Genomic DNA, 12,740 nt, shown 5'->3' with positions numbered 1-12,740 from the left:
ATAGATTGAGTTACAACAAGCCAAGCTCAAGACGTTGGCTGTAGGCGTCTTCATCACTTGCAGACTTCATTCACTGTACCTTGAAAATACTACCCCTTGATCCTAAAGATCTCGTCCATTAGTGTTGTAGAATAGATTCTTATTTGCCTTTAGTTCCTCTTCTGCAAACCATATCGATGCCCTTTTTGAGAAGAGCCATGGCCCTATTTTGTTTTCGTGGTTTTCCACCTATGCGGACTGCAAATATGAAAGATATGGACAATTTACCAGGAGTTTCTTCATGAAGGGTTCCTGGGGACTGTCTGCATTCGTGGGCAATGCAATGGCTCTCTACACCACCAGGGAAGCAACTGTTGTCATGAATCTCCATTCTAAAGGGTAGCTCTCTCAATGTAGTGATGGATGCACTCCTGACCACAAAACACTTGAAATACATACAAATGCAAGAAAAACACAAGGCATGAAAGGGGGTACTGAAAGAGAAATTCTCCATAATTCAATCAACAAATGCTATGAAGTAATACAGGGAAGCTAAAGGAGAGAAACGTGAGGACAGAACTTATTGCAGTGACTTCCAGAGCAGTGACACACAAACATTTCGTGCTTGGATTGGGCAAAGTTCCACTCAGGCACAATAAGAGCTGTCCACACTTTCCGCACCAAACAATGGAACTAAATAAACCCGTGACTGTCTATCAAGGGGCTTATAACACAGCAATGTACTCTCACTCCAAAGAGACACACCCATGCGCCAACCTCCTGCACCCACCACCACCTCAGTGAACAAGTGGTCTCATGGTGACCCGCATCATTACAACTTCCTTTAGTTATCTATGTTTTGAAGTTCGCATTTGCTTTATGATTCATCTAATTACTTCTTCAGACACTACTGTAGTTATTTGTGCAAATAAGGCATTTAGTCTGGCTCAATTTTTCATTGGGCTGCACTGATTAACTGACTGCAGAAATTATGTATGATGCAAAGTAGACAGACAACATTACCAAGAGACTTTAGAAGACTTTTACAAGCTGAAAATTCAACAGATGGCACGAGAAATTATTTACCTTAATATTAGAAGACTCACACACAGCACCAAATCAGCATTTGGGTAATGGCAAAAAATAAATAAATAAATGGAGCTTTACTCTAACGCAGGAAAAAATACTGATCACTGACACTCAACAGCAAGGAATGACTGAGATTCTTGCGACGTGACACTGCAAACTACCAGTCACCACAAGACCCCCCAGCCACTGTAGAGAGCTGAGGTGCAGGCAGCTGTGCAGTAGAAGGTGGAGGAAGGAAAAGGAAGAGGAGGAGGTCCAAAAAAAATCAGGTGGAAATCCCCAAACTGCAAGATAACGTGGGGCAACTTGTAAGAGCAGCACTGGCTCACCAACCTTAGGGGAATGGGTAAGGAGAGAAGACTAGCTATGCAATATTATTAACTTCCTGCTCTCAGGCTGAAAGAAAAGAAAAAGAAGCACAACAAGCAACAGGCTCCAAATGGCTAAGCTTTTTTCCCAGCCTCGTCCCTTCAGCCTCCAGCACAGGCTAGGGAAGCAGACACAGGCACCATTAGACATCCGGATCTACACGGATTCACACTCATAAAACCACTTAGAGAGATTATTCATGAATGATAGTCATTCTTCTCTATTCAGTGAAGAACTGAAACTTTTCAAGCTGGAGGCATTAACAATTTTACAACAAAGACGAACATAAAGAATAAAATTGTAACATTTGAGAAAACAAGTATAACATCTGAATAATAATAGTAATAAAGTGATATATATGAAATAAAACAATGTAAAATGAAAACTAACCATAAAAAAGAAAAATTGTAATCAAACAATACTAAATCAGATGAAAAACAAGTCTACACTGATGCAAATTTAATGAATCAGAAAAAAAAATATCAGAATTCAAACTTGTAACAAATTTAAACATCATGAGCACCTGTGAAGTTTTCTTTGATCTAAAGTTGAACATTGAGCACGGCTTAGAAAGAGGCTTAAATCAGTGAGCCCAGAACCTTAAGTCACCACCAAGGATTACTCAAGAACTAAAGAGGAAGGGAAAAAAAATCTTGAGTCCACTCATGCATTACTCAAGTAGAACCATAAGAATCAAAACTCAAAGCCTTTAATAATCAACACAACTTAAAAGAAAAAAACATTCCTCTGTAATTCAATTTCTTTTGTAATGGATTATGTAACATTCACTATAATCATGAAATTTTCCCATCATCATCATCATCACCATCATGCTGTAACACTTCATAGTCTGGTGCACCTCCAGTAGTGGGTGACTGTGGGTGACTCCTTGATGCCGGTGAGTGCCTGTCTGTCAACTCAGTGCTGGTGAAGAAACTCTGGGCCAACTCCTGCCAAGACTACAATGGCCATTCTGGGGTCTGCTAATGAGTCGTGCATTCTGGATTCTTGTCTTGTGGTAAAACAGCCTTGATGATTCATATGGGTATTTTGTCCCTTTGCTTTTAAGGCTCTCAAAGTCATTCTAGTAGTTAGTAGTGAGTGATGTTTTTTTTTGTATTCTTAATCTTCTAGTAGAACGCCCTTACAGATTCACACGAGTATCTTATCACTCCTTTTAATGTTCTCATAGCTCTTAGAATTTGTAAAGAGTGAATTGCAGTACTTTATCGTTAGTTTTAAGATTCTTCAAGCTCTCAGAAGTTGTAAAGAATGAGTCAAGTTACTGTGAGAGAGCCAAGATATTGCCACAAGCCAGCATTTATCTTGCAACCTTCCAGTCACAAGTCAAACACTGAACCGCAGAGCCACTCAGGCCCTCATCCCCCTGGCCTCAGCAGAATGGCAATGATAAAGCAGGAATTGTCCAGGTTTTCTCACTCCCAGCCTCTACCACCCACAAGACTCAAGAGAGACAATGGCTAGACTACAGTACATCTCTTGTACCCACCAGACACCGGCCAATCCTGAGGTGGTGAACCTGAGTAATGTACACCAGGGAATGCATCACACTGACCCTGCACCAGTGTGTGTGTGCAGGAAGAAGAGTTGACCCTATTTTGAAGAGTAAGAATGCATCTTTTCCCATTGGTTAAGTAAAGGGCAGTCAATGAGTAGTGATTTCCATGGTACAAGTGACCATTAGTGGTTCATTTAGGATGTGAATCACAGCAACAAGGGAGGGATGGTGGGGATAAACATGGTAACCTTTGAACACTGGACATAATGGCCAATAAGACCCACAAGTCCACATGTTTTCGCCTTGGTGTTTTTATACTGTCTCCATCTCAGGATAATGTCCCTGAGAATGTGAGACACGTACAAAACAGTGCAGGAAAGAAAAGACGCATACACTTCCTTTCTGTTGGTGTTTTCTGTACAGTCTGAAAGTTATATCTAAAAACAAGATAGGGAGGAACTGGTTCTCAAATGAGAGTGGTAGATGAATGGAATAGATTCAGTAGTCATTAGGAAGCTTTAAAAGGAGAATAAACAAATTTATTGATAGGGATGACAAGTGGAAGTAGGCAGGTATGTTCTGTACAGAGATTGCCACATGTGGGCCTGATGGCTTCCTGCACCTTCTCTTATTTTCTTATGCTCATTGAAAGGGAAATGAAACATGTGCACCAAAACAGCAGCAGAAAGAAAAGTTACACCTGAGTGGAGATCTTTAGTAAGGGACTCCTGTGTCACATCCCACTGACAAAGCAATGTTAAGTCACGGTGTGGTGGTGACTGAATGACTCACTGCCTTACTGCCACCACACACTTCTCCCTCAGTGACGGGGAATGCGGGTCAACCTTTGTCAATGATTCATGCATTCACATCCTCCACTATCAACTATTACCAACATCCCAATACATTCCTTTTTCTATTGATGGAAACTCATATTATGTTTCCTCACAGCTCAGTTAATATCAGAACTCATGATAAATTAATCTGGTCAAGTCTAATCTAATTCTATTTCACTTCATTATATTCCACTGTCTAATCTCTATATGCAATCTCATCCTCTGAAAACTGTACATCACTATACACACTGATTCTCTATGTAAACTCTGAATATATTTTTACACTTTACAATCCTAATTATTCATCTAATCTCTGCTTTATTAGAAGGGAACATGACAGCCCTTCACTACAACCGTCTCCAACACTACCACCACCACCACCACCACCACCACCACCACCACCACCACCATCACTGTCAGGGCCACACCACATGCCATGCACCACCACCACCTCACCAACAGCTTCCTTGGAACTGAGTTTAGTTGATTAAATCACACATTTATTATTTACAAAAATATCCGTGGTCTTCAAAATTGTTACCTTGGGGGAAAAAGCTTCATGGAAATAGGCATGAAGGGAGAGAGTGAGGCAGGCAGCTGTAGTATTGAATGGTAGTTAGGATGCATCACCAAGCTGTTAGGAGTCACATGAAGGCCAATTAGTGTGTTGAGAGAGGTTACCTTGGGTGGCAGATGCATCCTTTTAAAACTTCACAACAACAACAATGTCTAGCCAAACTTGCTGCTCATCCTGAAATCCTGCTGCAAACAAACACAAGTTAACACGTCCCTGTCATAAGGCACAACACAGCAGTGATGGCCAGCACCATGCCAGCGAGATAGTGCCGTGGTGCTGTGGTGTGTGGTCCACGTCTGTGGTCTGTACTCTGTGGAGGCATTAATCAATGATCCCCGAGATTGCCTCATACTCACAGGTGTCAAGGTTCTTCTGCAGGTGTTTGGAGACACGGTTGCGAGCGTCGTTGAACTCAAAGTGAATCCCGACACGCAGGATTGACGGATTCTGCTCAATGATTTCTGTGAGTTGCATCTCAATCTTGTTGCCCAGCACACTTGACCTCTGCAACATGACACACAGATTAACAACAATGACAATGGTAATCTGCTTTGCTAGGAACTACACATTGATTATTTGTACAGGGAGTAGTAAGTTTATGGGAGTCTTGACATCTGCCATTTGATAGTCATGACTGGCAATGCTTTTTTAAATACATTCTCCTTTGCTGACTTTTCTTGTTACTGACTTATTTGATTAACTTTTTATTTACTATATGCCCTCCATGTATTTTTTAAAGGTACAGTAGTGATATTATGTTCTAGATTATGACTTACAGTACTACTGTATTAGCACAGACTGAAGGTGCTTAGAGAGGCTTGTTCAGACCTACACCCAAAATTGGTTTACAAAGTGGTGTAGAAAAAGAACTCCTTCATGACTCAAGGACTCCCTGTAAGATGGTTTTCTTACTGATTGTGCTGACACCTTATTCAACTATTACTAGAATCACACCATGTAAAAAATAATGACCAGAGAAGCAAGGAACAGAGAATACCCCAGAAGTAGACTTTGTTTACACTGTACCTGGTTTGCAAGACGGATCTCCTCCACAATGTGTGTTTTTGAGATGGACTCCATGATGCGCACAATGCCAGCGGGACTGATGCTGTTCGTCTCCAGACTGAAGAAGAGAAGAATGTAGTAGTGCTTTTATGGTGACAACACACAGCCTTCATTCTTCTATTGTCACTAATATTACTAGCAATTTACACAATAAGAATACAGAAGGTTATCATGAAATCCCTGATGTTTGTCTCCAGACTAAGGCAAGAGGAGAACAAGAACATGGATGTGCCTTCATGCTTCCATTACTAACAAACAGCCTTCATTCCTCTGTCACTACTGCTACTATTAACACTTTTTAGTCATCCCTCATTAACCTCCCTAGTACTGTAAGATTTGTTTGCATGGAGAGACAAGAGAGAAAAGAGAGAAATCAGAAAGTTAATTGTGACTCTCTTACACTGCAGAAATAATTATGAGAGCTAGGCATAAAAATAGTGCCTAAAAAGTTTATTTACACAAATAGAGGGGAAAGAATGTAAAATACAAAAAAATCCCTTTTATATTATCTGAAGACCTATTTTTTTCTCACCATCCTACAACCTTCATTCCTGTTACCAATTACTGCTTTGACTGCCAAATGAGCAAAGACAGTCAGATATACTTCCACAGTACCACTCACTTTAGCGTCCTGAGAGAGGCATTTTGGGAGAGAGCATTGGTGAGAGGGTCGAGGTGTCTGTCTGAGAGGCCGACGTTTGCCATACTTAGACTTTCCAGCTTGGTGTTGTTCTCCAGAGACTCAAAGAGGCGCTTGAACTGCTCGTCAGAAATGTTCTGTGGAGGTTTAGAATGTTAGCATCACAGTAACTGCTAAAATAAAGCTCTTCCATACAGAATATCCAAGGAAATATCAAACTTTTTTCATCTCTTCCCTTCCCTATTACTTTTACATTCCTTTCCCTTTCAGTCTTTTATTCTGCTTTCCATTTTCCTTTTCCTTAAAATATAACCTATATTAACATATTCACAAGTAGTCCTTTGCTCTTCCACTCAAAACTTTTACGAGAAAAATCACTTTCTTCATTTTTTCCCTTCCTTTACTTTCCTTTCTTTTCTCCTTCCTTTAAATAAAACACAAACCTTTCTTCATTTATTCACCTTCCTTCCTTTACTTTACATCTTCTCCCCTTCCCTAAACACACACAGCATACACTCATTCCTTCCTTTCCTTTACTTTATACTCCTTTTTCTTTCCCCTAGCACATGCCTACCTTCATCTCTCCCTTTTCTTTACCCTACACTTCTCCCTTTCTTTAACACCACACACACCCATCCCTCCTCCTCACCCTAATGTTATTGAAGTTCAGATCCTTGCAGTTGGAGTCATCGTCAGTAAGCTTCTTGATGCTGTCCTCTACATCTGTGTCATTGGGAGGCTCGGCAGGGAGAGGCTTGAATTTAGTGGCCTTGGTAATGCCTCCCCAACCAACTCCCTGTGGCCGGCCCTTGTTGAGCAGTGATGCGTGGTACTGTTCCTGGTTCATCATGGAGTGGAAGCCCAGGATAGCTGTAGAGGAGAACATAGAGGCTTGTTTAGATCGGTGCTTGGATTGTGTCAGTGTTAAAGGTTATTGATATGGTTTATTAAGTTGTCAATTGTTTCTTTTACTGATGATGCTGAGATCTTGTTGAACTATTACTGGAGTGGAAACCCAGGATAGCCATAGAGGGGAAGTGAGGTATGGGTTTGTATTGATAGATGCTCTGGGATTGAGTCAGTGTGTGCAAAGCGGACAGGGATAATTTGTAAGGTATTGTTAAACTATCGCAACAACCACAAAAACAGCCTTGAAAACTCCAGTAAGTACCAGTAAAGTGAGTTAAAAGTAGGTGCAATGAGACACCAAAACATTTAAGACTACTTTTCAAAGGCAACAGAGGTGATTTGTCCATTTTGCACAGAGATGATTAGTAATGTTCTCAAGGCTGTTTTTGTTCTAAAGATGATTTGTAAAGTTTTCAAGAGTGTATTCATTACTAGGCCTAATTTGCAAGTTCTCAAAGGTGCTTTCTTATTATTGCTACAATCACAAAACAATTACCAGTGAAGCAAGTTAAACAATAGATGCAAAAAGACAAAATAAAAACATTTCTCAAGAGCATTTCTTTTACCATACAGATGACATGTCAGGTTCTGTGGGTAAAAATGACATCACAGCCTCACCTGCCAAGTCCACAATCTCATCCTCTGTGGCAGTGTTAAGGACGGAGGAGAACTCTTCGTCAAGGTCCACCTCCACTTCCTGGGCGATGGCGTCCTCGTCATCCTGGGGCTCCGGGGGAGGCGGGGGTACCCACTGTCAAGGCGCCATGATGGTTAGTGTCATTCATAACTCTACTTCATCTTACAATATTACCACTGTTATTGTCACCATTTGTCATAGACATGGGGTGAAAAGTGTGTGTGTGTGTGTGTGTGTGTGTGTGTGTGTGTGTGACTAGTTTTCTTTTTCTCTGTCTCTCTTCCTTTCATTCTTCATTACAACCTTCCTTTTCTCTTCTCATATTAGCTTTACCTCTCTCTCTCTCTCTCTCTCTCTCTCTGCCACACACACACACACACACACACACACACACTGTAACTCCCCTTCCGTAATATGATTCACTGCCTGTCTCTGTCTGTCAGCCTGTCCCTCCCTTCATCTAATTGTCCCTCTCTATCTATCTGTCACCTTGTGTTCATCTCTATCCCTCTATACTTTTATCAATCAATCCCTCCCTTTATGTAGTCACACCTCTCTCTCTCTATCTATCTACCTGTCATATTGTGTTCATCTGTCTCTCTATCTCCCTTTACCATTCAATCCCTCCCTTTATCTAGTCAAACCTCTCTCTATCTATCTACTTGTCATATTGTGTTCATCTGTGTCTCTCTATCTCCATTTATCAGTCAGTCCCTCCCTTTATCTAGTCATACTTCTCTATTTGTTATCATGTAATTATCTCTATTCCTCTATCCCTTTTTCCCTTCATCAGTGTCCCTCTATTTATCTGTTTGTCTCTCTCTCTGTCCTTCTATCTCCCTTTACCAGTCAGCCTCTCACCTTCTTCCCTCTGACAGTGCCGGCAACATAAGGCACTAGGTCTGGCCTGTCCGGTTCATTGAGGGCCTGCTCGTTGATGTGGTCAATCAGCTTCTTGCGGTCTAAAGGTCCTGTGGGTCCCTTCTCACACTTGTAGCTGTTGCGTTCACTTGGGGGGATCAGTGAGTCCTGCAATACAAGCATTTGGTATTACAAGACAGGGTATAGAGGCCAGAAATAAATAGAAACACAAGGGAAAGCAAGGAAGGAAATGGTAGAACTACATTTCAAGGTTCTTTTGAGTTTTTGTTTACTTTACGGGGTTCAAGCAGTCCTGCAATACAAGTGTTTGGCAGTACATTGCAGCAGAGGCCAATAATACATAGGAACACAAGGGAAAGAAAGGAAGGAAATGGTAGTGCTAGATTTCAAGGTTATTATGAGCTTTTGTTTACTTTAGGGGATCAAGGAGTCCTGCAATATAAGTGTTTGATGTTGCATTACAGGATACAGAGGCCAGTAATACAGTAAGGGAAGAAGGGAAGAAATACTAGCACTATATTTCAAGATCCTTATAAGATCTTTGCAGTAAATTAGATATCACAATAATGTAGATACCAAATAAAACAGACATTATATTCCACTAGTTCTTCAAAATTCTCTTAAATAACCATCACCACTACTACTACTATCACTACTACTATTACTACCACTACTCACATCAGGGTCCACCTCCCCAGCCAGCATCTCCAGCTCCTCTGGGGACAGCTGGTCCAGGATGTCATCGATGTCCAGGTCCTCATATTGACTCAGGTCCTTGCCGAAGAGCTTGGTGCTCGCCATTTCCTGTGGAAGACGAGAGAGAGAGAAAGACATTAGAAGAGGTTATGAGGATGGAACTAGAGGGAGAGGAAGGAAGGAGGGTGGGTAGGTGGGTGCGTGAATAGGGGAAGGAAGGAGGAAAGGGTTGTCTGTGAGGATGTAACAAAAGCGAGAAGGAAGGAAGGAAGATGGGTGGGTGGAGGGAAAGGAAGAAGGTGGATGTGTAAATACGTGACAGAAGCAAGACAGAGATGAGTTGGAGCTGTTTGTGAGAATGTTAACTAGGAGAGAGAGAGAGAGAGAGAGAGAGAGAGAGAGAGAGAGAGAGAGAGAGAGAGAGAGAGAGAGAGAGAGAGAGAGAGAGAGAGAATTGGAAGAATGATTTTGAAGGAAGGAAAGGAGAGTGTGTGTGTGTGTGTGTGTGCATTCAACGAAGAAAAAAAAAAAACAAGGAGGAACAAGTAACAGCCTAATAAATCCCTCCCATCCCTCTCAATCACCCACACCACTCCCACAAAACCTCTTCTCTAACCAAACCTTCGCAGTCACTCAAGATCACGTCATCACAAAAAGAGGCCATTACGTCACTAAAGGTACACTTCCTAGTGGTCAGGTGGACAGAGCAATTAAGCCAGGTGAGTTAGGACAAGGTCACAGCATTGCCACACGCCGGACCACTGCGGGGGTCAAGAGTTCATGGGTAGCAACGCTTGGCTGGGTCAGGATAAAGAGAAAGGCTAGGCTTGGTGTGTGTGTGTGTGTGTGTGGGTTCAGGGCTGAGACGTTAAAGATTCAGATTCTCTCTCTCTCTCTCTCTCTCTCTCTCTCTCTCTCTCTCTCTCTCCACCGTTACATCATTACCAAGCATCCCTATTATTAAGTAAAGGTTAATGCAAGTTCTTATTCCCATCTCAGCCTCGCTAAACTCAACACATACTCCATTACTTCATTCTAGTCAGTCCCGCTATGCTCAAGAACAACTAATTGCATTGTGGGTCTGGCAAAGGTCCTATTCCAGTTAACCTTTGCCCGAAATGTCGAGAATATTAAATAACAGACGATGGGTGTTGTAAACTCATCTATATTTATGTCCTCTCTTGGCTTCTACGAAGAAAATATTAGTTTTAATATTGTTTTTTTATTTTTTTTTTCCTTTTGCTTCTATTCTATTCGTTATTTTAATACTTGTTTTCTCTTTTCCTTTCCTTTTCTATTCCCTTTCCGTCTATTCTATTTTTCAACGTATTCTATTTCCTCCTACCCCATTTTTATTTATTTTATCTATTTATTTTTGTCACTCATTCCTACATGATTAAAAAAAAATCATTGTAATAGTTTAACATTTAATTGTTCTTCATCTTCTTTCAATCATCTTATTTATCTGCATCATCACTTTAAATAACCCAAGTCTCAAAAATCGTCAGCGTCCCTTTAAGCCCCAAGCCATCTGTCCTTTATACTAACACTCCCTTCCCTTTAAAACCTTTCTTTTCCACACGCCTACTTTTTTCCTCCTTTTTTCACTCCCTATATTTATTTATTTTTTTTTTTTATGTGTCGAGTTCTTACATATATCTTTGCTGGATGGAAATTTTCACTGTTACAAATGTTTATTTAACGAAAGCTATATTTCTCGTCCTTATCTCTCTTGTTATTTGTTATTTTCTTATGTTTGTCATCTTTTTCTATGTTAGTCTCTCTCTCTCTCTCTCTCTCTCTCTCTCTCTCTCTCTCTCTCTCTCTCTCTCTCTCTCTCTCTCTCTCTTCCAGGGTCATAAGTGCAAACGCCTCATGAGACAGACAGGATTTCTTGGCACATCTTAACCTCTTTGTATCTCTCTCTCTCTCTCTCTCTCTCTCTCTCTCTCTCTCTCTCTCTCTCTCTCTCTCTCTCTCTCTCTCTCTCTCTCTCTTCTAATGTCAGAGGAAAAGTGGAAGAAAAGAATGAGGGAGAGACGGAAGTAGTGTGTGTGTGTGTGTGTGTGTGTGTGTGTGTGTGTGTGTGCATCAGTAACAACAGCCAGATCAAGTTACGGATGCCAAAAACCTCTCTCTCTCTCTCTCTCTCTCTCTCTCTCTCTCTCTCTCTCTCTCTCTCTCTCTTGCTCTATTTTCTTTAATCTTTCTAACCCAACGTGACCTACACACTATAATGTTTGGTATGTGTGTGTGTGTGCGCGCGCGTGCGTGCGTGGCCTGCGTACGTGCGTGCGCACGTACGTGCTAACCTTTCTATTGTCCTTTCTAAAGGTGAAAATAAATATAAAAAGTTTACTCAAATTTCGCTATCCGGTTCTTCAGATTTGAACGGAAGTGAAAATACCCTCTCTCTCTCTCTCTCTCTCTCTCTCTCTCTCTCTCTCTCTCTCTCTCTCTCTCTAGGATGCCAAATCATGCACGAGAGAGAGAGAGAGAGAGAGAGAGAGAGAGAGAGAGAGAGAGAGAGAGAGAGTAGCAGCCCCTCTCTCTCTATATATACCACGGGGAGCAGCTCGCCAGCCTAGCCTTGCAGAGCCTGAACACACCAGCCTCCCCGGGACAGCCATGCACTCCTCCTCCTCCTCCTCCTCCTCCTCCTCCTCCTCTGCTCCTTTTTCTTCTTCCTTCTCCTTCTTCTATACTATCCAATCTCTTCCACTAGTGATTAGCGTAGAATAGTTAGTCAGATAGCCTAGTAAAGATCTCAGGGTATGTATGTTGCTGTTTGGTCTTCCTTTGTGTTCCTTTCTATCATCGTTATCCTCTCTTTTTATTCCTTCTACTCTTCCTCATCTTCATCATCCTTTCTTTTTCCTCCTCCTCCTTATCTATTCTCTTATTTTTCATCCTCCTCCTCCTCATTTTCATCCTTCCTTTTCTCCTCCGCCTCCTCCTCCTCCCTTTCCTCCTCTTCCTCTTTTATTTTCCTTCTGTGACCACCTGTACAAACACACACACACACACACACCTGTGCATAACGAGAGAGAGAGAGAGAGAGAGAGAGAGAGAGAGATGAGAGAGAGAGAGAGAGAGTTGTACATTTTCGTTTTCACTTTCATGTTTAGCGAACGGAAAGAAAAAAAAAGCATGAAATAAGACGAAACATTTTGAAACATTTGATGAATTAAAACTTCCAGAAGAATGAACGAAAAATTAATAAAATAAATAAATAAGTAAATGAAATAAACTTATAAATGATAACTAAAAAAAACTTATAAATGATAACTAAAAAAAAGTTACGCAATCATTTGTAATTTACCCCCCCCCCCCCTCTCTCTCTCTCTCTCTCTCTCTCTATCATGTCTCCTCCCCTCACGGATCCTCCTCCTCCTCCTCCTCCTCCTCCTCCTCCTCCTCCTCCTCCTCCTCTCCTGTTTCCTGCCTTCCTCCATATCCCGTTTCTTCCATTTAGATTTCTGAGAGAGAGAGAGAGAGAGAGAGAGAGAGAGAGAGAGAGAGAGAGAGAGAGAGAGAGAGAG

The 12,740-nt window shown here is 41.4% G+C and overlaps 1 protein-coding gene across 16 annotated transcripts in view; it reads right to left on the bottom strand.

The window, feature by feature from the left end:
• The window catches only part of LOC135090478 (tropomodulin-like), a 76,683-nt gene that overhangs the window by 11,614 nt on the left and 52,329 nt on the right, over positions 1-12,740 (bottom strand). For 14 of the 16 annotated variants that reach the window (XR_010261941.1, XM_063987229.1, XM_063987224.1 and 11 more), the window contains 7 exons: positions 9,181-9,306; positions 8,482-8,649; positions 7,602-7,734; positions 6,724-6,944; positions 6,057-6,211; positions 5,396-5,492; positions 4,726-4,873 (listed from right to left, as the gene is read on the bottom strand). Coding sequence is in view for 13 of the 16 variants with exons in the window: in XM_063987229.1 (XP_063843299.1) it covers positions 4,726-4,873; positions 5,396-5,492; positions 6,057-6,211; positions 6,724-6,944; positions 7,602-7,734; positions 8,482-8,649; positions 9,181-9,306 (1,048 nt within the window). In the remaining 3 variants the exon portion in view is untranslated. Of the gene's footprint in view, positions 1-79; positions 238-4,725; positions 4,874-5,395; positions 5,493-6,056; positions 6,212-6,723; positions 6,945-7,601; positions 7,735-8,481; positions 8,650-9,180; positions 9,307-12,740 lie in introns of all 16 variants that reach the window. The other 2 variants (XR_010261940.1, XR_010261942.1) reach the window with 1 other exon arrangement.

This window comes from Scylla paramamosain, chromosome 35 (genome assembly GCF_035594125.1).
Source record: "Scylla paramamosain isolate STU-SP2022 chromosome 35, ASM3559412v1, whole genome shotgun sequence".
Taxonomy (NCBI): Eukaryota; Metazoa; Arthropoda; class Malacostraca; order Decapoda; family Portunidae; genus Scylla; species Scylla paramamosain.
The sequence above is the reverse complement of the archived record's forward strand: the minus strand, read 5'-3'. Positions and strand labels throughout refer to the sequence as shown.